The sequence below is a fragment of the Phallusia mammillata genome, chromosome 3, assembly GCF_965637545.1.
Source record: "Phallusia mammillata chromosome 3, kaPhaMamm4.hap1.1, whole genome shotgun sequence".
NCBI classification, from domain to species: domain Eukaryota; kingdom Metazoa; phylum Chordata; class Ascidiacea; order Phlebobranchia; family Ascidiidae; genus Phallusia; species Phallusia mammillata.
Window position 1 is genome coordinate 15,058,395 of NC_137254.1, and position 21,769 is coordinate 15,080,163.

The window sequence follows — 21,769 nt, forward strand, 5'->3', positions numbered from 1 at the left end:
CTGTATGGCTAGTTTTTTTGTGTGACAATAATCCGTGAAGTGTCATAGAATATGTTGAAAACGCTGACTGTGACTAAATTTACTTAAATGAAACATGACAATTTTTGTTGTCTAAATGAAATACTTCGACCTTTTTCGACTCATTTATATCTATTTTTTCTATATTCCTGTTGTGTTTTACCGTATTTACAACCGCTTCGTTTCGGGGCTGTGCCACAAAGTTTTTTTGATTTTCACAATATTACTGCATGTTATTGTGTTTGGCCCGTCGCTGTGCAAGTAAACAAAATACACAAATGATGCCGTCTGCTGTTTACACTCGTGTACATTATTGCGTAACAAAAATTACGTCACAATGGAGTTGCTAATTAAGATTAAGGTTGTTTCAAATTGTTCACTTTTTTATCAATTTGTTTATTGTGCTTCTGTCGATAATGTTCAAGCCTTAAATAGTTTCACCGCCAAAGCAGCACTTGCATCCGTTGTATTTTTTGTAGCAACCCCCTTTTTTCTTTCGCTCTGTTGTCAAAGAAGTGTTCCTTTGGAACATCGGGATGTTTCTTTCGGTGGTTAGTGACATTAACATGAGTTTGATTGCATTTCGCCACAGGGCACAAGCTCTTACGTCGTTTATCGCTACCGCTACGTGGTTGCGCTTTTGTTTTGCTGAAAAACAAGTTAAGATTAGAAATTATTGAAGTACGAATGAACATGTGTTCATGTGTGATACAATCATAATCATGACACCAAAAATGAAAGCAAATATATTTAATTTCATGTGGAGTGAATGGAATTCGACGGCTAACATTAAATTGTGTATTTGGTAGATAAAACGAATGTCAACAAAACCATATGCACTTTTTAAATCCGCTAAAACATGGTATTTTTGTGTCTTGCAGAGCAGTTCCAGTTGAACATCTTTTAGTGTCATTTCAATTTTTTTGATTATTTAACACACCTATTACCTTATTTAAATAGAATCCATATTTTTTATTACAAAAGGGAAAATAATGCCGTCTAAGGCGGAAATTATACGTATCATATATTGCTAAAGAATAAAAAAATAAGTATAATGGAACTTATCTGTAAGATTGTGGTATGAATTTTAAGTAAAAATATCCAGGGGGTGCTGCAGCACCCTAGCACGAGTCCGCCCCAGTCTTATCATCAACAAAACTTATTTTGAATGTGTCTAATTCCTGCAAAGCGTTTTCTGCACTGGTGAAAAGCAAGATTTGGCCACAAAGTTAGAAGACACCGCTGGTTTCATTTTGTGATTCTTCCACAAGAACCGCGAATGTTAGTTAATTGAGTTTAATAATTAGCTTGTCATAGTTAAGTATTTTCGTTAAAAAACTGCAGTGTAGCATTTTAGGACTAGATCAATCTTAGGGTTCCGGGTTTGTTTAGTTTTTAAAAATGTGTATTTTTGTGTTGAGGTTTTGTTCCGGTTCGGTCAAATTATCTGGTCCAGATCGGTTTGCGTTTTTTTAAACCGGTTAATATTTTAATTTGTTTAATTTTAATTCTTTCCACGATCTAACTGGCCTTATTAAACTTTAAAAGATTTTTCACCGTGTATTTTTATTTTTGATACGCCCCATAACTGTTAGATGCAGGAGGAAATATGTGGGTAAGATTACTATTTTTTCCAATATCTAGGGTAGACTTTCCAGTCTTGAATTTATTGTTTTGTTTATCTTCTTCCGCCTTAAAACGGTTTTCCACTCATCGGCTCTTTGATTATCCGCTCCGACTTTCTTACTTTCCTTTACATCCTTCACAAGTCACAAATTGATTTTACTTTATCCTGCTTGGTGCTGGCTGTTTCGCCACTGGTTACAACGCGGTGAATAATTTTACTTGCCACACGAGTTAGTTTATTTCGGCTTGTGCTTTATTAGCATCAAGCATTCCACAAACTTTTGAAAAATCTGTGCAGTGCATGAAAACCTTGACGTACATTTCTGGTTGTTTAACTGGACTTCCCGCATATAATACGACTTGTTTTGGGGCAAGTCGTATGATTAATATTTGGTGCACAATCAAAGTTTTCTTTTGCTTTTTACAGCGTATGAGCCTAAATACCTTCACAATTGCATGTGTGTGCGATTCATTGCATTCCAGTGTCAATTTCTTGCGTTTTTTTTTTATTACAGAATTAGAAATCGTTGTTTTCCAAAGTGTAATTTGCTGTAATAACATTTAATCGGTTATTTATTTTTACCATTAGGTCGTTTTGAGAAGTTTATCAGATACATTGAAAACGCTACCACGTAATATGGAATTCATCGTCGCGGAAACTCATAACTGGTTCGCACACAGTAGCGTGCGGCAACCAAGGTACAAATAGCTGTATCCCAATATAAATGTTTGGAAAGCTCTAAAGAATCTCAAAGCATCCAACACACGTTTGCTTTCGGTCTGTGCTTGTGTGGATCGTATAAGGACAGCGAGCAATGTTATACTGGACAGGTAAACAAACTTCACTGGTGTTTTTACTCCAGAAGCCTGATCAAGTCAACAAGTTATTTCTATCGTGAAACGGGTCTATTTAATACTGCTCAAACGAGTAATGATACTTTGTACTTTCACAACGTGGAGCGCGATACTGGATTACAACGTCGAAGATGAATTCTCTGAGTGACATGCACTTTGGGATTGATTTTTAATTGCTGGTGAACAACTGGAGCATGGACCCTTACTTCTGTTCTGTCAGTGTAGTAAAGGATCGCTATAAAACTACATTTGGAATTGCTGCGAGAGATGTGTGAAAGAATCTCAGGACCAGTGGTTCTCAAACTTTTTTTTTCGGGGCCAAATGGTAGTTTTTTAAGTGTGCAGGGAGTTCCAAAAACGACACATCGAGAAAATCACTAAAGATGATACAAATTCTTAAGTTTTTCTGAGGTTTAGTGGGAGCTGCATGCGGGCCCTGAGAGCCGCGTTTGAGAATAACTGCTCTAGATCTTTTCCCATCACTAGTTCTCGGAAATAAAAGATCCAAAAATCCTGTCCTTTCTGCAGTGGCGTAGGAGCATACGCTGCCGCCCCTGGCTTTCGTTGAAAATGCCGCCCTAAATAGACTGAGAAAATTTTGAAATAGTTTCATGTTCAAGCAATCTTTTCAAAAAAAAAAATTACAAATTATGTGCCGCGTCTCAGAAGTTCTATATTGCTCGAGAGAGAAGCCTCGTTGTCTCAGCGTTAAGGGCAAAAATAAAAGACAAAAAATGGAGAACAAATGTATTAGGCAAATAAAAGATCAATAGCCGCCTCAAAATTGAACTTTTCGAGCTTTCGTCCAAGCAAAATCAGCGATAATATCTTCGAAATGAAGTTTTTGAACGTAGTCTCTTTCTATAGAAAGAATCGATAGAGCTTATAGCCGATCATCATTCATGGTAGAACGTAAGTACGACTTTATCATTTTGAGAAACTGCTCTTGCAGATTCAGAATCCTGATAAAATTTCCTTTTTTATAAGAACAAAAAACGTTTTTAAAAAAAATTTGACTTTTATCCAGAAGTGTCCCCTTAAGTCATTTTGCCGCCCCTGGCGCAGAGCCAGAACCGCCAAGTGGCTGCTACGCCACTGCCTTTCTGGCTTTATATCAAGGTCGTCTGGGGAATTTGAAAAACCAGTGGGAAAGACTTCCAACTTTACTGTGGGAACATGCCGACGATGTGGAGAATTTGTGGATACAAGTTGCTGGGTATAAAGATGCATTCGTAACTGGTTTTAATTGAAACAAAATTGCACAATCGGATAGAACAATTTGTTCGTGGCGGAAGAAAATTTATTGCAATAATTTGTTCCTACCGAAGTTTGTACATGTTTACTCGCTAAAAAGCTCGACCAATGCACGTCGTTATAACGTGTTTCATAACATGTGTTGTTTCCTTTTCTGAAATTATCATTGGTCCAAACAGAAATAGGTTAATAAAAGGGTTTCAACAAATGTAGGCGCCCACTGTATCCTTGCCTCTTGCTTGGTGGCTCCACAGCTTTCACTGCCTTATCGCCTCATTGGTCCTTTGACAGTTTTCCTTTCAACCTACCAAATTGGCGGTCTTGTCGATACAAAATAGTGAACACCGAGGGAATTACAAACGGCTAGCAATGTAATATTGTAATGAGGTGCAACAAGCTTACATGGCGAAAAAGTCATATACCACGTATATGAAGCAAAGAAACAGTTTTCTTCCCGAGATGGGTACTTCTTAAAATATTTACCTATACTGCAGTCACGAGTAGAGCATGGACACGAGCTTCCAGGCTGGTCATGTAATGACCTAGTCCAACGTCGGAGAGGTGAACGCAGTCGCCCCAAAGCTCCTTGCTCGATGGCGAGATCGCGTAGCACCCTGTTGGTCCCAGGCACCAGAAAACCATTTGTGGTATGCTGCTGAAGAATTCCACCTACAAGGGACAGTTCTATTATTTTTTTGAATTTTTTCTTTCTGTCTTTCACATGTGACTTAAATGTACCTGGGCCCTTGGGTACACGACTTTGCAGACTTGAATCAGGAGGTGCCGCAATTTGCGTCATTGGTGTCGAGAGCCAGAATCACGATGTCAATGTGACCGAACTTTCGCCCAAACTTTAATTCGATACAAATTGCAATAAAAGTGAAAGATTTACTTTTGCTGCAAGATACCACCCGTAGACAAACGAGGTTTCTCCCGTTGCTATCGGTCCAACAACACAGAAGGAAAGGGTGAACCATCAGCGCGGAGGTAGCAAAGCTCCTTCCAGCTGACACCGTATCTAACCAAAGTAAACAGTAAAAAATAAATAATACATAAATGGCAACATGAAAAAAAACTAATTGCTCAAGTCACAGACATAAGGGTGAATTTTTTCAGTGCAGTAAAAATAAGACAATCCCGGGCACGGGGAACATTTTGACCCAACTTTTACCTGGACATGAATTTAAAAATTTGTCTCCACAAACAATGCATCTGCAGTTGCTTTTTGTTTACAATTATGAGAAACAGTTTTCATCTTTTTTTTTTTTTTTTTTTTTAAGTTTTTTGGTTGGTGTTTTACACTGCAGAGATTTTATTTGTTTTTTTTTTCACGTTTTCTTTAGTTAGGATGGCAGTATAGCGTTTCCTTTTGGAAACTTTTGATGTTCTTGGTCCAGCGTTTAGATCAGTGGTTCTTAACCTTTTTATCACGACCGAACCCCTACGAAATTCTTGTGCCTTTGGTCGAACCCGACAAGTTACACCCTAGGTTTTTTAACTCATAGAACCCTTAAGTTTGACGAAAACGAGTATTTGCATTGTACTTCAAAAGACCTTCGTCGAACCACTGGGGTTCGACCGAACCCAAGTTAAGAACCACTGAGTTAGGCATAATTTCATTACCAATTCTTTGACTGAATCATTAACACGTGCTGTTTGGCTACCTAATAAGTGCCGAATGAACGTGAGGACAATATTCATAATTGAACACGTAACAGTATGCAAACAGATCAATATATGCCTGAGTTAGACTTTTTACTTTATCAGTGGTTCGACCTTGCGTGATGCAGTAGCAATTAAATTAGAGTTTAACTGTTAACTGAAGCTTTCGTGTTGCTAGGTGAATCTAACCGACATCTGCTCAAAAGGCAGAACTTTTGTGCAAATAACAATCTCATAGGGGGGGCGATTGAGCCAAAAAGGTTGAAGACCCCTGATCTAAACTGTGTTTCTTGCTTTATGCCATCTCTCCAAACTGTATCTATGCCAGCCCTTGCAACTATGTGTCTTATATAGTTTAATTTACTGTAACGTATTTTGGTGCGTTGAATCTAGGTTGCTGTAAATTCTAACCGGATAAAATATCACAGAAGAGGCGATTGAATACCACACGCAGTCATATCGTACCAGTCGCTATTTAATAGAATTCTCCAATAACCACTTCTAAGACAACATTACTTGCTACAAGAAAAAATTGTTGTGATTAAGTTTTTGTATTTCGTGACCTTCTACTAGTGCCAAAATAAAAACTGACTGTAATAATAACAGTATCATTTCTAATATAATATTAAAAATATAATTGTTTTAACCGGATAGACGAAATAACAATCACATGTTGATTCTCTCTAGCAAAGTTTCATAACAAATCACCTTAACTGCGTGAAAATAATTCAAATTGTTAATTTCGCTTTCAATGGATATGCTTAGCATTTTATCACGCCTTATTGACATTAGGCTTTTTCAGATTAATGTAAAATGACTCCTAAATTATTTTAAATATGGGATGAATTCAAATTAGGGTGACAAAGATTGTAAAATTTGATATGCGGGAAGTATGGTTAGTGTAGATTCAGAACACAACTCGCGCCCTTGACGTAAAGAAATTCGTCTCGTTGGCTGAAAAGGTATTGGATACAATTTCTAAGTCTATGATGTTGTGAACACATCGCGCCAAAGATACAGCAGTATCGTGTAACAGCCAGTTGTCAGATAAATTCAGATGTTGAATCTAAAACAGAGCACCAAGTTACTTTTGTTGTGGAAATGTTAACACGTCACCATAGTGACCCTACTGACAAAGTTGGTGGATGATTTTGCATTTTTAACTGATAAGTTAATAAACGTCTAAAATAGCAGATCCCGCTTCCTCGTCCGCCCTTAATAAACAAACGATTGAACGTCTAAAATTTTATTTAAATTGTAAGAACGTATAACGTTACATTTGAACGAAATTGTGCTTTGAGTTGATTGCTGACACGCGGAATAAAGGTGTACCCAATCGTTAAAACGTTGTTTGTAAAGTCAGTTACGTCCAGCGTCTGTTAGTGTACTAAATAAAAAGATGGTGATTTTTTGATGAGGAATACGAATAAAACTTAGTGAAAAAAAGTTTTACACATTGCGATGGATTTAAATAATTTAGTTTTAATTGGCATGTAGTAAGATTTACCGGCTGTGTTAGCTTTTCCACTCCATCGCAAAGTATTTCGACATGTTCACTGTCGAGCTCACATCTGCTCAGCAGCAGATTTTCAATGTTGTTAATGCAGCGACTTTGCGCCTAGAGTACCGATCAGGTTCCAAGAAAGGTCGAGTTTCTTCAGCTAAATTTAATTTAACAAACAAAATGATACTTAAGAACACTATTAACGGAAGAGTAAAAAAATAACCATCCCTGATGATGACAACGGTGACTGTTGAATCGTCTGCATAAAGTATTCATCATACACAAGTTTTTGGCAGTTATGTTTCTGACCAGAGTGATACTTTACTTGCTGATCATTGCAGATAAACAACGCGTCATCGTACTAATAAAGCCGGTTTTGTGCAAAACATCGTCAAGAAACGATCGTACATTGAGTCGGGGTTTGATTAGGCGAACTGTCGTCAATAGAACACATGTGAGATAAATGGTGCAGATTATACTGACGCGGAGAAGGGATCCATTGGCGTAGAGTATAAACTCAACGCGACCATATTCTTGTAACATGTCAACAAATTAAGATTGTTTTAATGATAAAATTTTCACTTTAAAACGAAACGTGTGTCAGACATGCACTAGGATAAAAACAAGTATTATGCGCTGCAAGTTGCTCAAGTACCGGATTTGTTAGTTGTACCACTCCATTGCAAATTTGTTCGATGCCTTTATTTCCGATATCACATCCCCTCAAGAGCAGTTCTTCTGTTTTGCGAATGCAGCGACCCAGTGAGTCAGCGCCCTGGTTTCCCACCTTGTTGTCAGAAAGATCAAGCCTTTTCATCTGTTTTTAATGCAACAAATATTATCCGGTTTAAATCGTCTTTCGTATTTAAATATGCTGTAAGTTTAATGTTTGTCTTTTTGTCCACATATGATGTTGCAAACATGTTTCTACCGGCAGAACCACCAACCAAGTGTTGTGTAATTTCAAGATTCCGGCATCAATTTAATATAGCGAAAAATTTAAAAAAAAAATTAAAAACGCGAACGATATATACCACGTGCAAAATTATCCCAACCATGGCAAAAGGTTTTGGACAAACGCAGGGATAAAAAATAACGGAGTGAAATAAAAATGTCTCCCCTAATGTTTTTGCCATATTAGTGTTTTCACTAAAGAAAATAAAACACAAGTTTTTACCGGCATGTCAAGCATTTCGACTCTATTGCTGAGAGTTTCGACACCATCACTTTCGATTTTACATCTTTCCAGTATCAGCATCTCAATGTTTTGAACGTGGAGAGCCAGTAAATCTGCGCCTGCATTGCCTATCTCGCTGCGAGAGAGGTCAAGGCACTTTAGCTGAATTTAATGCACAAAATAGTATGAGATTTCACGTCACGACAAATACAGTTAAATGCGAACACAAAACATTTTCCAGCGTACCTTGTCACTTATATTTAAGAAGACAGTCATTTATATTTAGACACTACACAGCAACAACAACAAAAAAATAATTAATTCAATATCGCCCAAGTAAAACCAAATTTATCTTTTTCTTGAATGAAAAGAGGAAATATAAACGACAAATGTACAATTATTTTGTCCTGCTTACATATGAATTGAATTAAATAGTGTTGTTGGTTGTATTTTTGTTGAAGTAAAGTAATTTGCTAATAAAGAAATCTTTTATTTTCACTCAACATAGATGTATACTGTTTTACCGGGGTCTTTAGCTGCTTCACTCCATTGCAGAGATTCTCTACGCCACCACTTTCTATTTTACATCCTTTTAACAGGAGGATTTCAGTGTTGTGCACACAACCAGCGAATAAAAGTGCGCCAGTATTGCCGATGTTGTTGCAAGAGAGGTCGAGCTTCTTTAACTAATTTTTTTTAAGAATAAGTAAATCAAAAATGTAATTTCATTTTTCTGCATTTTTCAGTAAATGTTAATCGTCACACGTCACACAATCAGCTAACATACGTCGTCAATATCTATCACAACATTTGTAAGTGTTAGATGTAGTAATACACCTGTTTATGTAGTCAGTCGATGTTGATGAAAAGTCTAACTCACCAATCAATATATCAGCAACAATACTTACGTGCTGAATTGTTTAAACAACCCGTTTATTTATAATCATTGGCGATGTTTTTTTCAAGGTCAAATTTTTTGCAAACTTATTATTACATAAACACATCATGTTGATATCTGCGGATGTGTTGTGTTTTTACCGTTTTGCTTCGAAACGTTACACATTGATTAGAATATTTTCAACTAAAGGAGCAAACGTAAGACAGCATGGCGCTGGTATAAAGGTAATTATAACAAACAAAATTGTCTGTACAAAATAAAAAAGGGTTTACCGGCTTTATTAAATTCCCGACATTGTCGCAGATTGTTTTGAGGCTTTCAATTCCGATCTTACATCCCTCCAGATCCAATTCTTCAATGTTTTGAACGCAACAAGCAAGTGAAGCTGAGCCCAAAACGTCGATTTTGTTGTATGAGAGGTCTAGTCGCTAATATTGTGGTAACAAATTACATTTCAGGACAAATATTATATCACATGCAGTTCATGCAATAATAATTGATTTGTTTAATCGGAAAGAGTTGATTAAAATTGTTTTGCAAATCATTTTACGAAAACCAATATTCAAAAAAATTATGAAATTTACCGGATTTGTTAGATTTTTCACCGCATTGCAAAGATTTCTTATTTCTCTATTTTCCATTTTGCAGCATCTCATCAGCAGCGTTTCAATGTTGTGAATGCATTCAACCAGAATTCTGTTTCCAAGCTGCCAATCTTGATGTAGGAGAGGTTCAGTACCTTCATCTGTTTTTTTTTACAAAGTATAACTTTTATTTGTTTTGTGGCAACAAATGCAGACAAGTAAAAATACGCACCATCAATTTGAGTTACGTCATGCTGTTGGAGGTGTTTTTAATATGAATTTAGCCTAAATTTCTGAGTCGAAATTAGATTTAAAAGGACTTAAATCACAATATTTGTACATGGAAAGAAAACAAGCATTTACCGACTTTGTTAGCCTGTTCACACCGTCACAAAGTTTCTCGATGCCTCCGGTTTCGAACTTACATCCCACCAGCTTGAGCTATTTTAGGTTGTGAAGGCAACAAGCTAGTGAAGCTGCTTCTGATATGCCGATTTTCATACCAGTGAGGTCGAGAGACTCTTCAACTGATTTTAAAGCATATTTACAATTTTTTTATAGAATTTACAAATAAACCACGCCAAAGACCAAGATCACTCGGGTAAAATTTTCAAGTCAATGTAATGTGTACTATATACAAAACACAGTCGTACCTGTGTCGCCCTATGTTGAATCACGAAGGAAAGGTTCTGGACGTCCACTGGGAGAAGGGACCTTTTGCCAAAGTGGAGCTCATCAGGAAGTTGTGAAGCCACACACGAAGCAATTTCCGGATCATTACTTTCATAAGCCCATCTGCATATTTGCTTAATTTCTTCTTTGCTGATGGATCGCTTGGGCTGGATGAAATTTACAAGCAAAGATTTTTTTGGATCAAAGATTTTGTGCAACTGTCAGGAACAAACGACTTAAGTTGATTGAAAACTGAAGGATCGCAAAACCCAAAAACAAACTTTGAAATAACTTCCCATTTTTTGTCGGCAAGTCGTTTATGGACCTTCTCAAACTCGTCGAGGGGCATAATCATCATCATGTAGAATGCCGCTAAAAATTCCTGCCAGTTGAGATGAAAGAAACATCGAACTTCGTCAATATCCAAAATCTTTATGTTTGAAATTCCATGTTTTGCGATGGTCGCGTTTTTTAATGCATCAGACGTCACTTTCCTGACACCTGCGTTTTCGAATGCTTGGACCATGAATACAAACTCCATGTTTTGAAACTGATCCCAAGCCATCTTTGCCAGTTTGTTTAATTCGCTTTCTTGCCCTTTCAAGTTGTTGGTCATTATACATTGGTAATAAGTTTCATCATTCATCAGATAGTTGAGTGACATTATAAAGTTGGAGGGAACATTGCAGAGGGAGAACACATTGGAGTTTTGCACCAGCTTTTGTTGTATAAAGTCGTATTTATCTTTACATATCTGTCGTCCCAGTTCATCTTTCGACTTTGAATTCAATCCAAGCACTTGCACAATGAACCTCGGTCGATATGAAACATGGAGCCTGTATAATTGAGCTGGTCGTGACGTGATTATCTTCCGAGCATATGGAAGCAAGTTTCCTCCCACTAAATGCTTTAGGTAGTTTTCTGGATTAGACTCCGAATGTAGTTTGGGTTCGGCCGTTTCTGTGCAAATTGATTGGAAAACTGCCTCGTTCCAACCGTCGATAATTAGCAGTACGCTTCGATCATTGCAAATGGCGTTTAGAATACTCTTTTCTTCTTTCATGGTGTAATTTTGTTCAATCGACATGGTGGAGAGAAGAAACTGTAGAAAGGTCATCTTTCTAGTAAGGTCGACGTGTTTGATCTTAATGTAGAATAGAAAGGATACATTTCCCAAATGTCCCTTTAAAATCTGTTTAACCCAGTGCGTTGCTAAAGTAGACTTTCCTATTCCTGCTTCTCCAACAACACCGATTACATTTCCATGTTTTTCCACGTACTCTTTTATTGACGTTTTTGTCACCTGTTTTATATCTTGCTGCGTTGCTTCTTTTGCACAAGCAAATATTTCGTTACAGGTGATATTACATTGCTGTTCGTCAAAAACCCTTCTGTATGGAGATGATGTTGTAACTCGTTGTCGATTTGCTTTGGTTCTGTGACTATGGAAACTTTGGTTAAAGCTAGTGGCATTTCGTCACCGGCTAGGGCTTCCACCCTTTGTTTGAGCAACATCTTTAGTGTTGTTTTTGTTCTTTCGTTTCGTCTGCAACGTCAATACCATAAGGTTAGTTTAGTAAATACACAAAAATAAATTGTGCAAAAGTAAAAAAGCACCTTCGCTTTTCCATACAACAAAGGCATCCTAAAAACATCGAAAAGGCAGATATGCGCAAGAATACATTAGTTCCGAATTTTTATACAACTGAATTGTATACAAAAGTTTACGACAATTAAGATACAATCACCGGCGCAAGTTTCTAAGGCTGCAAACGACACCACGAACCAGTGGCGGCTCGTGCCTAAAATTTCTGGGTGTGCTGCTTCAAATTTTAGCCTTTATTGAACATATATATGTTGGCAATATATTGGAAAACCACATTTCTAGTTTTGTAGCCATTGTTTTGTGTAGAAAAACAAGTACCGTAATTTTCCGTGTATAATGCGCAAAATTTAATTAATTTATTGTCCTAAAATCTAGGGTGCGCATTATGCATGGGTACAACAGTTTTTGAAGAAAATCTGCCTCGAAATAAAACTTGAAATCAGACCTTTCTTCTTGTTTGTTGTCTATCGCGCATCACATTTAGCCATCCTGCCCAACACACTTGGTCAGTAAATTTCATAATCGACGACACATCGTTTGATGCGATGGTGCAATCTTTGATGGTGTGTTATTGTCAAATACTGCACACTGCCCATTTAGCGACAACGTGAATGGGATGATATCATTGGCGATATGCAACGGATGGAACTAAAATTTTGTGTATATGTTTCAATTTAATTATTCTGATTTTTAGGTATTTTAATCTAAAACATATTAAACTTCATTTGTGTTTTAAAAATAAAAATGTTCTCTGCAAGTATTAAGATCGGTTCCGCTTGAACGCGACCAGTAAGATCTCGTTTGCTGTCACGATGTACCCTGCACAAATCCTAAACATTTTTCGCTATCGAGTTTGCGAGCGCATGCGCAGTGATACTGACCGGCAGAATAACATCCGGTTGTTTCAAAAGATTATCTTTTTTCTGAAATAATTTTACGTAAAACTTTGGATGCGTATTATACATGGGTACAAGCTTTTTTCCAGCATCGACATGCCATTTTTAGGGTGCGTATTATGCACGGGGGCGCACTATACTTGGAAAATTACGGTAATACATATCTTATATAGCAACTCCATTGTGACGTAATTTTTGTTACGCAATAATGCACACGAGTGTAAACAGCAGACGGTATCATTTGTGTATTTTGTTTACTTGCACGGCGACGGACCAAAGTCAACATAAAAACACACGTGACACAGACTCGAAACGAAGCGGTTGTAAGTTCGGTACAACACAACAACAATATGTAGAAAAAAGTAAATTAAGCAAAACTGACAATGACCACTAACTAACACACTTTCTATTCGGTCATTAATATGGTCATGTTTCATTTAAGTAACTTATCGTCACAGTCAGCGTTTTCAACATATTCTATTACACTTCACAGATTATTGCCACACTAAAAACTACCCATAAAGCTTTTTATTGGAATCATAACTGACAAATTTAACAACTACATTACAGTTGTGTCAGAACTTGTTTATTAAACATCTTTTTTTTTAATTCTGTGTACAGACTGTTAATTGTCTTCAGTTTCTTAACTGCTATACTTGCTGCTTTATTTTGTGGCAAATAGCTTATAATTCCTTTTTTAAGTGCAAAACTTCTCCAAGCTTTGAAATTCACAACACCCTCACTTACATTTAAACCATATTATTAAACCTTGTGCTTCCTTTTTACAATCAAAATGAATCATAAAGTTATAGTTTGGGCAAAATAATGGATAGCTTCTTCTTTGATTTCCAAATGACAACTAAGAAACCGTTTTTCTATGTAGTGCTAGCACTGCAAGTGCAAGTCTTTTGGAAATAATGGTGTTCCTTAGAAAAGTTTGCATCCTTTTCAATGTTGAAAAGAACTGTTTGCCTTTGAAGGACTCATTGAAAATGCAAAAAGGATTGTTCATCTTAATAATTTCACTTGCCAAAATATCATCTAGATCAGGGGTGTCAAACTCGTGGGGCTCGGGGGCTACATTGCAGTTTAAAAATTATGCCGAGGGCCACATGTGATTTTTGATCTAATTTTATACACTTAAACAACCTTTTCGCTACGACAGCCGCATCGCAGATCCTTATTTTACCAACAGCTGCCAATTATCTGCTGGTTTTTGTTTTAAAATTACAGATGTAAAGAAAAAGGTATATATCATATATATATATATATACCATATTTTAACGCCCCAAAAGCCCAGATTAATTTCCAACTTGATGCACAGATTGAGCTGCTCGTTGTGAAGATCAGTTTTGACTGTTTATTACGTCAAAATCTATATTGTGACGCATTTCGTACCTGTTTTTTCGCATTGTTTGCGCACAATAGGTCTACAAAAGTCTGACGCATATGCTGCTAGGCTGGTAATACTCTTTTCAGTAACACAAAATCTGTTTAGGGCAGTTTGAAAATCAGTTTTAGTTTGGGCAAAGGAGTTTCAATTACATCACGGCCGCCAGTACATATATATTAATGTGGCTGTTCGGCCGCAGGTTGTACACCCTTGACTGAAACTTTAAGGAACGGTTTAATTACTATCGTTTCTATTCTTAATAATAACATATGAATTTGTATTTATCTATTAAATTTCGGTAAATGTCCGTTTAAATAATAGCTTTCACTTTGAAAAAGTAAGAAAAATTTAGCATAATTAGATAAAAATCTGACAAAATACTACAATTGTTGTTGACTGTTCGTGGGCCGCATTGGGGGGCTTCGTGGGCCACATGGCGGGCCGCGAGTTTGACAGGCCTGATCTAGATTACTTTCAAAGTAATCATAAGCACAAGATCTACAGAAACATTTTCATTTCAGTAACTAGCTTTTCTTTGTCAACAGAAGGATATGCTTGGTGGTCAGTAGTCACTTATACGACGAATGAATCATAATATCGTTGTTTCGAACAGCAATGCTCGCCTTTTGCCTGTACAATCTAGTAAACCTTGGTGACACTATTGGTCAATTGTGACGTAATAAACACAGCTTTGATCCACACTGGCTAATGACTGATCGAAGTAACATGGCAATGCGTTTCTTTGAATCGCTTTTAAATGAAGTCTTTTATTTCGTGCTTGTTGTTTTAAGTTTAAATGCATGTTTTTTTATGTAGCCAACTTGTATTAACTTCGTTAAAATTATTTTATGGTGGAGTTCCGTAAAGTTTAACAAACACCTGCCACTAAAAAGGTTGAAGAGCACTGATTAGCTTAACGATTTAACAACAAAAACGCTAGACGCTGGTGAATTTATACCTCAACTATACAGCCTGGTTATGCCTAACACTATCTGCAATTACAAAAGATCCTTCGTAACAATTGGTATGTACAGATTAATTACATACGAACGGATGTAGCGTCGAACTTTTGATAGCTAGTACAGTCAAGCGGATATTACGTTCACAGTGGCAGGTACGTCATGGACTTTCTACGCATTAGTTAACACACCACTGTAGCTTTTGTATGCGTGTTCAGTGGGTGACTTTACATAACGGATCTTACTTGGGCACGTTTCTAACCACTGTTTCTAGAAAAATACACTAGATAATGACAATAAAAAATGAAACGTTGAAATAAACACAGTGGGTAATAATTCTACACTCCTATTTCTTTGTAAATCGATTTTAAATTGTAATCACATTATAACAGGAAATGTTGTGGAATCAAGCAGATGCTATGTTAGATGACGTCCTATTTCCTGCGACTTACTGGCGGTACACCCAAGGCGCTGCTTGTTTACTAAAGTATGACAATGAAACAGCGAAAACAAGTCAAAACAGACTTTTATTATGCGTGTTTTTTCAAAAGTTGGAATGTTGCAAGTAAGTTGTTATCGATTGTATTGGTTTGTTTTGGAATAGGCGAGACAGTTTTTAATGTGACAAACCCATATATAAGCTCAGCACTACAACGGGTGACACTAAAACGCTTCCACGTTGACTGAATGTTTTTTCACAAACATCACATCGATGAGGTTTCTCATTGTTGTGTGTCAACATGTGTTGTTTCAAATGTTCACTAAGACCGAACCTTTTCTCGCAAATGAGACATTGATGGGATTTCTCATTGGTATGTGTCAACATGTGTCTTTTCAAATTTCCACGTAGGCTAAATGTTTTCTCACAAACATCACATCGATGGTTTTTTTCATTGGTGTGCTTCATCATGTGTTATCAAAACTTCCACATTATTTTTTCGCATACCGATGGAATTTCTTTTTGGTGTGAGATATGTTCTACAGCCAAGAATGCTACGTTGAACAAATAAGAACATCTCATGATTTGTAACGCTGATTAACATAATTACACAGTCCAAATTAAAACGAACACCTTTAGCCTTCAGGTAAAGCAGTCAGATTTGCAAAACTAAAGTTTGTGTGCGTTACAATGCTTATCACCTAAAATTGCATTAAAACGGAGAAACACAGCACATGCGTTTAACTATTTTATGTCTAACTCTCGGCTGCAGTAACATGCTAATTACCTGTATTAACTGGCTTCGCAATGTGGGAGCCAACTGTGCAACAATTTTCCTTCTAACATGTCCGATTACAAACGTCATTTGTATTGGTCACAAACTGGGACAAACAGAAATATTCCACTGGCAAAATTACTAAACCGTTTTTGCAGCGTTAATTCCATGACATAAAACAAAGGTAATGGAGCAGATATAAATTAATCTCCGCGTAAATATTAGTTCTTATTTGTGCGGTAAGTGGTCGACGTCAAGGCTATGACACATTTTATTCCATTAAAGAAAAGTTATTGCAACATGGTTATTAACTTTTATCAGGCCATGAAATTATAGTAGAATAGGTTAAAGTTAATGTAGTGCAATAATTCAAAGTGGTTTGGGACAAACATTTTAATTGAAGGCAAAAATCTGAATCTGAATGTTGTTTTTTTCAAATTAAAACGAATCAGAACAATTTACAAGTACCCATATTTGATTTGTGCAATAATAATTCTTGCGTCGCTTGCATCATTTGAAAACTTATTGTCTGCAACTATAAGCTAACTGGCTTCGCAATATGTCAGTCAGCTGTGCAACAATTTCCTTTTCATGCGTACCTGATATGCTCGCTCAAGTTCTTAAACGAACAAAATCAATAGCTCACTAACTTTACAATGCTACTGAAAATCCTTCAACTGGGCTACCATGACATGTGGTCGCGCATACATGAAAAACTTTGAAGTAACGTCAGTTCGTAGTGTCTTCACAGTTACGCAGACACGAGCCATGTGAGAAAAAATGCTAACACACAGCGTTGGCCTGACAGGTCAAATGTTTCTGCTTTAGTTCAGCATTTCGCCGGAGGCCTTCCATAATAGCCTGGCTATATGTAAGCTTTGACATGAACTGATGTTATCGCATTTATCTAATTTAGAGCGTTGATCTGGCGTCGGATTCTATACAAATGCAATACAAACAAATTTACTTTGTTCCTCCAATCATACTGTAACGCTCATATTTTTGCGTTTCACCTTACATAAGATGTGATAATGCTGTAAGGATAAAATCTTTTTTTCATTTTACCCTGCCGACATTGATTCTAATCTGGGCGATCCATAAACAACAATGGAATAAAATTCACTGAACACTGATGCATAGCAGCAAGTTTGACAAATGCTCGCCACTTTTAAACGCATGACCAATTAACCGGCCATTCGGCAATTGTCCAAACAATGCAACTTTAAGATGCGATAGTCCAGTGGTTCCCAACCTTTCGTGGACCGTGGTCCCCTAAAAGTAACTTTTTGGCCTCGTGGCCCCCTTCAAGTAACCCTGTAGTACCTGTGGCCCCCTTAAAAATGTAAATGGCAATCTCGTGTTGGAATTCGGTACTAATTTCGGCTTTAAACAGGTCGAATAGAGTAAACAAGAACACATAATAGTGATAAGCCTTAATATAGACAAATAGTATATAAAATAGTCGACCAAATTAGGGAATAAAGTTGAAAAGAAAATGGCTTTTAATGGGCGTTTCTGGTGAATCTGCACCCGTGGCCCCCCTGGGGGCCATGGGCCCTCGTTGGGAACCACTGCGATAGGCCGATGCAAACTTTAAATAGGTCGCAGTTTTCCATCGGTATATGTTGCTTATGTATATTTTTAAGCATCAATAAAACATTTCAACAACACATGTAGGCTCCAAATAACATTGTTACGCTTAAATTAGTTGTTGTTATGTCACAGAAGTTGTTATAATGCCTGATGAATAGACTCGGCGGCTATTCTCGGTTCACACGAGTAAAAATGCTGTAGCACAGTGGTTCTTAACCGGGTCGATCGAACCCCAAGGGGTTTGGCAACTCCGAATCAGGGGTTTAACGAAATATTCGTTTTTGTCAAACTTGGGTCTATAGTCGCTAAAAACAGCAATTTGTATTTGCTCAATATCAAAACACTGGGAGGTTAAACTTAGGCAGGTGTGTTTTAAACTGCACTAAACAGTTTTTGTGGTACTAAAAAGAGTATTACCAGCCTAGTATCCATATGCTTCAGACTTATTGTACGCCAATTGTGTGAAGTCAATCCGAACAAAACAGGTACCACAAGCATCACAATATAGATTATGACATCATAGACACTTAAGACTGATCTCCTCGCTGTGCAGCTCAATCTGTGCACCAAGCTAGAAATTAATCTGGGCTTTTTGGGCGCTATTAAGATGGTAAATACATGATATAAACGTATTTTAAAACCAAAATAAGCAGGTAAATGGCGGCCGTTGGTGAAATAACAATCTGCGATGCGGCTGTCCTAGCACCCCTGCACTAATTTTTTTTTATGTAACAAAGAGCATTGTTCGCGTTGTGCGTAAGCAGAAAAACAACGACATTTTGTGGGCAGCAAAAACTTATACCTCATGTTTTTCATGTTTGTGTACAGATGCTAAAAATAGAATGCTTTAATTTGGTAAAAATTGCCGGAATCAAAGCAATCGTGAAACAAGTTGCTTGTATTATTATGTAAGAATTTAATAAAATGACAAACAGTAACTGTTTTCACTACGTTTGAACAAAAACTAATTATGACCCACCAAACAAAATGGGTTAAAAACCTAGGATGTAACTTTGGGGTTCGACCGTTATAAAAAGGTTAAGAACCACCGCTGTAGCAGATGATTCTTACATTCTTAGCAATTAACGAATGGAATAGAATGTTCGCTTCGAAAGCTTCCACTAAAATTTCAGTAATTGTGAAAATCGCTTTCAAACGCCCAACGCACAAATCAATGATATTTAACTGTTTTTGTAGATGCAAACTGGACAACCACAAAAGTAACTGGACAAACCACAAAAGTAGCATCGAACCGGATGGAGAAAGATAAAAGGGAATACATAGAACCAAACAGCTATTAGCGAGAACAATCGGCCTTGAAAAAAAATTATTATCAACACAAATTACTTAGTCCTTCCTATACTGCTATTTGTTTAACGTCAAGCTCGAATGTTCTAATGTGCCCATCCTGAACATATAAACAAGTATCAATCAATTACATAAAGTTTTCTCTAACGTTTTGGTTTATAATCTTATATGCGAAGACTGTTTTGGTATCTAATCGTTTACATGCGAATACTGTATTTAGCCACTTCTGGATCAAGTATATTTTATTGTTAGTTTTAAGTAGTGCAATACAATTTTTACACATTGTCTGCTATTTGTATAATGTAAAAGTTATTTGTCAGTCATCAAAAAAACGTTGAGTCTCCTTGTTGTCGTTTATCAATAAAATTTTAGCTGTTCGGGCAGTTTTTATTTTAATATGCCAACGTTTCGATGTCATGAGTGACATAAATTGCAAACACAAGTTATCATAAAGCGAAAAGGGCGGCGAAACACACAGACACACAAAAGGGGGCGCTGGTAAAAAGCGCAGTGGAGTGATAACACCTAGCTCAATGGTGCAAAAGCGACCGATAGGTTATCGGCATTAGAACGGAAGGCAGCAGGAAGGTTTGTTTGGGTTTTGTTTGTACAGATCACTTAAACAAGGAAATCGGTTTTAGTTTTTTTCGGTTCTTTGGAACAGCATAACAACAACTGTTTTTAAAATTAATTGAAAATCCCTAGTTTATCTAGTTTTTTTTTTTTACAGCGAAACAAAAAAGGCAATTTAATTTGCAAACACAGCATCAAAATTATCATAAATTGACTACATAAACGTAATAATGTTTATTAGATTTAACCAACAGAGATCGACACTATAAGTCCTGTAATGTAAAATAGAAGTAAACACAAAATGTCAAGTAAACGCGAAAACTACAACCGAGGAAAGCAACACGAAAACGAGAGACTTTAAGCGGAACTAAGGAATGTAATTAAACTGCGCAGAAATACAAATAACCCTTTGGGCAAAGAGTGAACAAAATACAGAGCGGAGCCCACGAGCGTAAATTGCTTAGTAGCTCGCTGCATTCACCCTCGGTAAAAATAATGTTCACAAAACATCACCACAATACTACACAGTCCACTCGCCATAACGAGCAGGTGACTTTTGTTCATGGGTAGAACGACGAAGATTAGGTGGTGAGTCAGCCGATTCAAGGGGCGCGGCACTGTCCACTTCAACAGCGACGTCATCTTCAGATGAAGATATCTCATCTTCTGCTGAGCTCGAAGAGTTCGGACAAGGAGCCAGGTCAGAAGTTGAGACTGTGCTTTCCCGTCCGTTGGAATGCCGCACATGGGCGTACGATGGATTTGCATCCAGCAAGGTCACAGGATCACACAACGGGTCTCCTTTCGAGCGGACAAACCTACGAAGAAGTACAGTGCCACGGTTCAGCAGCTATGAGGGCATCGAGGTACCAGACAGGACTCGGCGGGAAAAACTAAAAAAGCGTTCGTGAGGCGTTTGGTTAGTGGCGGTGCACAGTAGGGTCCGCATGGCATGTGGAGCATCAGATAACACTTCCTCCCAACGGCTATCGGGTAAATTGCGGTTGCGAAGCAGAAGTTTTACCGTCTTCCAGACAGTTTGGTTTGTCTTTTCACATTTGCTGTTCCCTTCAGGATGATATGGCGTGGATTGACTAGTAGCGATGCCACGCGAGAGTAAATATTGACGCGTTTCCTCGCTGAGAAAAGAAGTTCCTCCGTCGCTGTGAATATAGTCAGGAAAACCAAAAAGGCAAAATAGGTTGGAGAGGCAACCGATAACGGTGGACGAAGTCATTCTCTTGCAATGAGAAACAAAAGGATACCGACTGTACTCATCTACAACGATTAGAAGATAAGGATTCTGACCAGGTACTGGGCCTTTGAAGTCCATACTGATCCTTTCCCACAGTTTGGTAGCTTTTATCAGTTCTCTTGCCTGAGGCTTGTAGAAACGTGGCTTGAGTTCGGCACACACGCGACATCTGTTGCCAGCCGATTTAGTTTCATCACTAGTATAAGGCAAATTGTGAGATTTAACAAAATGATACACATACGGGCGTATCCAGGGTGTTCAAGTGATGCATGCAGTGCAGAAAGATCTTGAAGAGACCTTAAGAAATGCGACCACTTTCTTTAAGCTTCAATAATAGCAGAGGCTTCCTTTTTAATAGCGGGGTAATTGCGTTCGCAACGGTTAAGTGTACGAGACATGAAAGCCACGGGTCGTCCCTTTTGCGACAAGACGGCAGCTACAGCAAAATCAGAGGCGTCTGTTTCCACTTAAAAAGGTCTTTTGCATTTCAAGAGAGGGGCTACACGTCGTGAAAAATTCTTAATCCACTTAGCGTAGTAAGACAACATTCCTGGTACTCTTTTCAGTTCCTTTGGTGAAGCTGGAGGTGACAACTCAAATAAAGGCTGCAAACGATTTGGGTCAGGTCGAATTTCATTGAAGGAAATACAATGTCCAAGAAAGTCCAAAGTAGTTGTTCTAATTCTGGACTTTTCTTGATTTATAGTAATGTTATTTTGCGA

General features: G+C 37.4%; 3 protein-coding genes across 3 annotated transcripts; 1 reads left to right on the plus strand and 2 right to left on the minus strand.

Annotated features, from left to right (window-relative positions):
- Nucleotides 1-6,322: 6,322 nt before the first annotated feature.
- LOC145219643 (NACHT, LRR and PYD domains-containing protein 14-like) lies at nt 6,323-11,367 on the minus strand. Its single transcript, XM_080086975.1, has 7 exons — nt 10,576-11,367; nt 10,232-10,417; nt 9,267-9,422; nt 8,621-8,782; nt 8,097-8,258; nt 7,593-7,736; nt 6,323-6,481 (listed from the first exon to the last, which is right to left on the minus strand). Exons 1-7 carry the CDS (start codon nt 11,365-11,367, stop codon nt 6,323-6,325), a joined length of 1,761 nt encoding a protein of 586 aa, XP_079943101.1.
- Nucleotide 11,368: 1 nt separating this feature from the next.
- On the plus strand, nt 11,369-19,504 carry LOC145220391 (uncharacterized). Its single transcript, XM_080087631.1, has 3 exons — nt 11,369-11,817; nt 15,497-15,669; nt 19,109-19,504. The coding sequence occupies exons 1-3, from the start codon at nt 11,695-11,697 to the stop codon at nt 19,179-19,181; spliced, it is 369 nt and encodes a 122-aa protein (XP_079943757.1). The 5' UTR covers nt 11,369-11,694; the 3' UTR covers nt 19,182-19,504.
- Nucleotides 19,505-19,585: 81 nt separating this feature from the next.
- On the minus strand, nt 19,586-21,125 carry LOC145220365 (uncharacterized protein YagA-like). Its single transcript, XM_080087606.1, is given in 1 exon segment — nt 19,586-21,125. A coding segment is annotated over 1 exon segment (813 nt). The 3' UTR covers nt 19,586-20,312.
- Between the last annotated feature and the right edge of the window lie 644 nt (nt 21,126-21,769).

What these genes read in the sequence shown, in the direction of transcription:
- LOC145219643 (XM_080086975.1), bottom strand. Translation starts at nt 11,367, where the DNA reads ATGACCTTTCTACAGTTTCTTCTCTCCACCATGTCGATTGAACAAAAT. An exon ending in CCCTCGACGAGTTTGAGAAG is followed by an intron (nt 10,418 to 10,575) that starts GTCCATAAACGA and finishes AATTTCATCCAG; the next exon opens with CCCAAGCGATCCATCAGCAA. An exon ending in TCGGGAATTTAATAAAGCCG is followed by an intron (nt 8,783 to 9,266) that starts GTAAACCCTTTT and finishes AAAAAAAATTAG; the next exon opens with TTAAAGAAGCTCGACCTCTC.
- LOC145220391 (XM_080087631.1), top strand. Translation starts at nt 11,695, where the DNA reads ATGGAAACTTTGGTTAAAGCTAGTGGCATTTCGTCACCGGCTAGGGCT. An exon ending in TGCAACGTCAATACCATAAG is followed by an intron (nt 11,818 to 15,496) that starts GTTAGTTTAGTA and finishes ACATTATAACAG; the next exon opens with GAAATGTTGTGGAATCAAGC. An exon ending in CAAAAGTTGGAATGTTGCAA is followed by an intron (nt 15,670 to 19,108) that starts GTAAGTTGTTAT and finishes CTGTTTTTGTAG; the next exon opens with ATGCAAACTGGACAACCACA.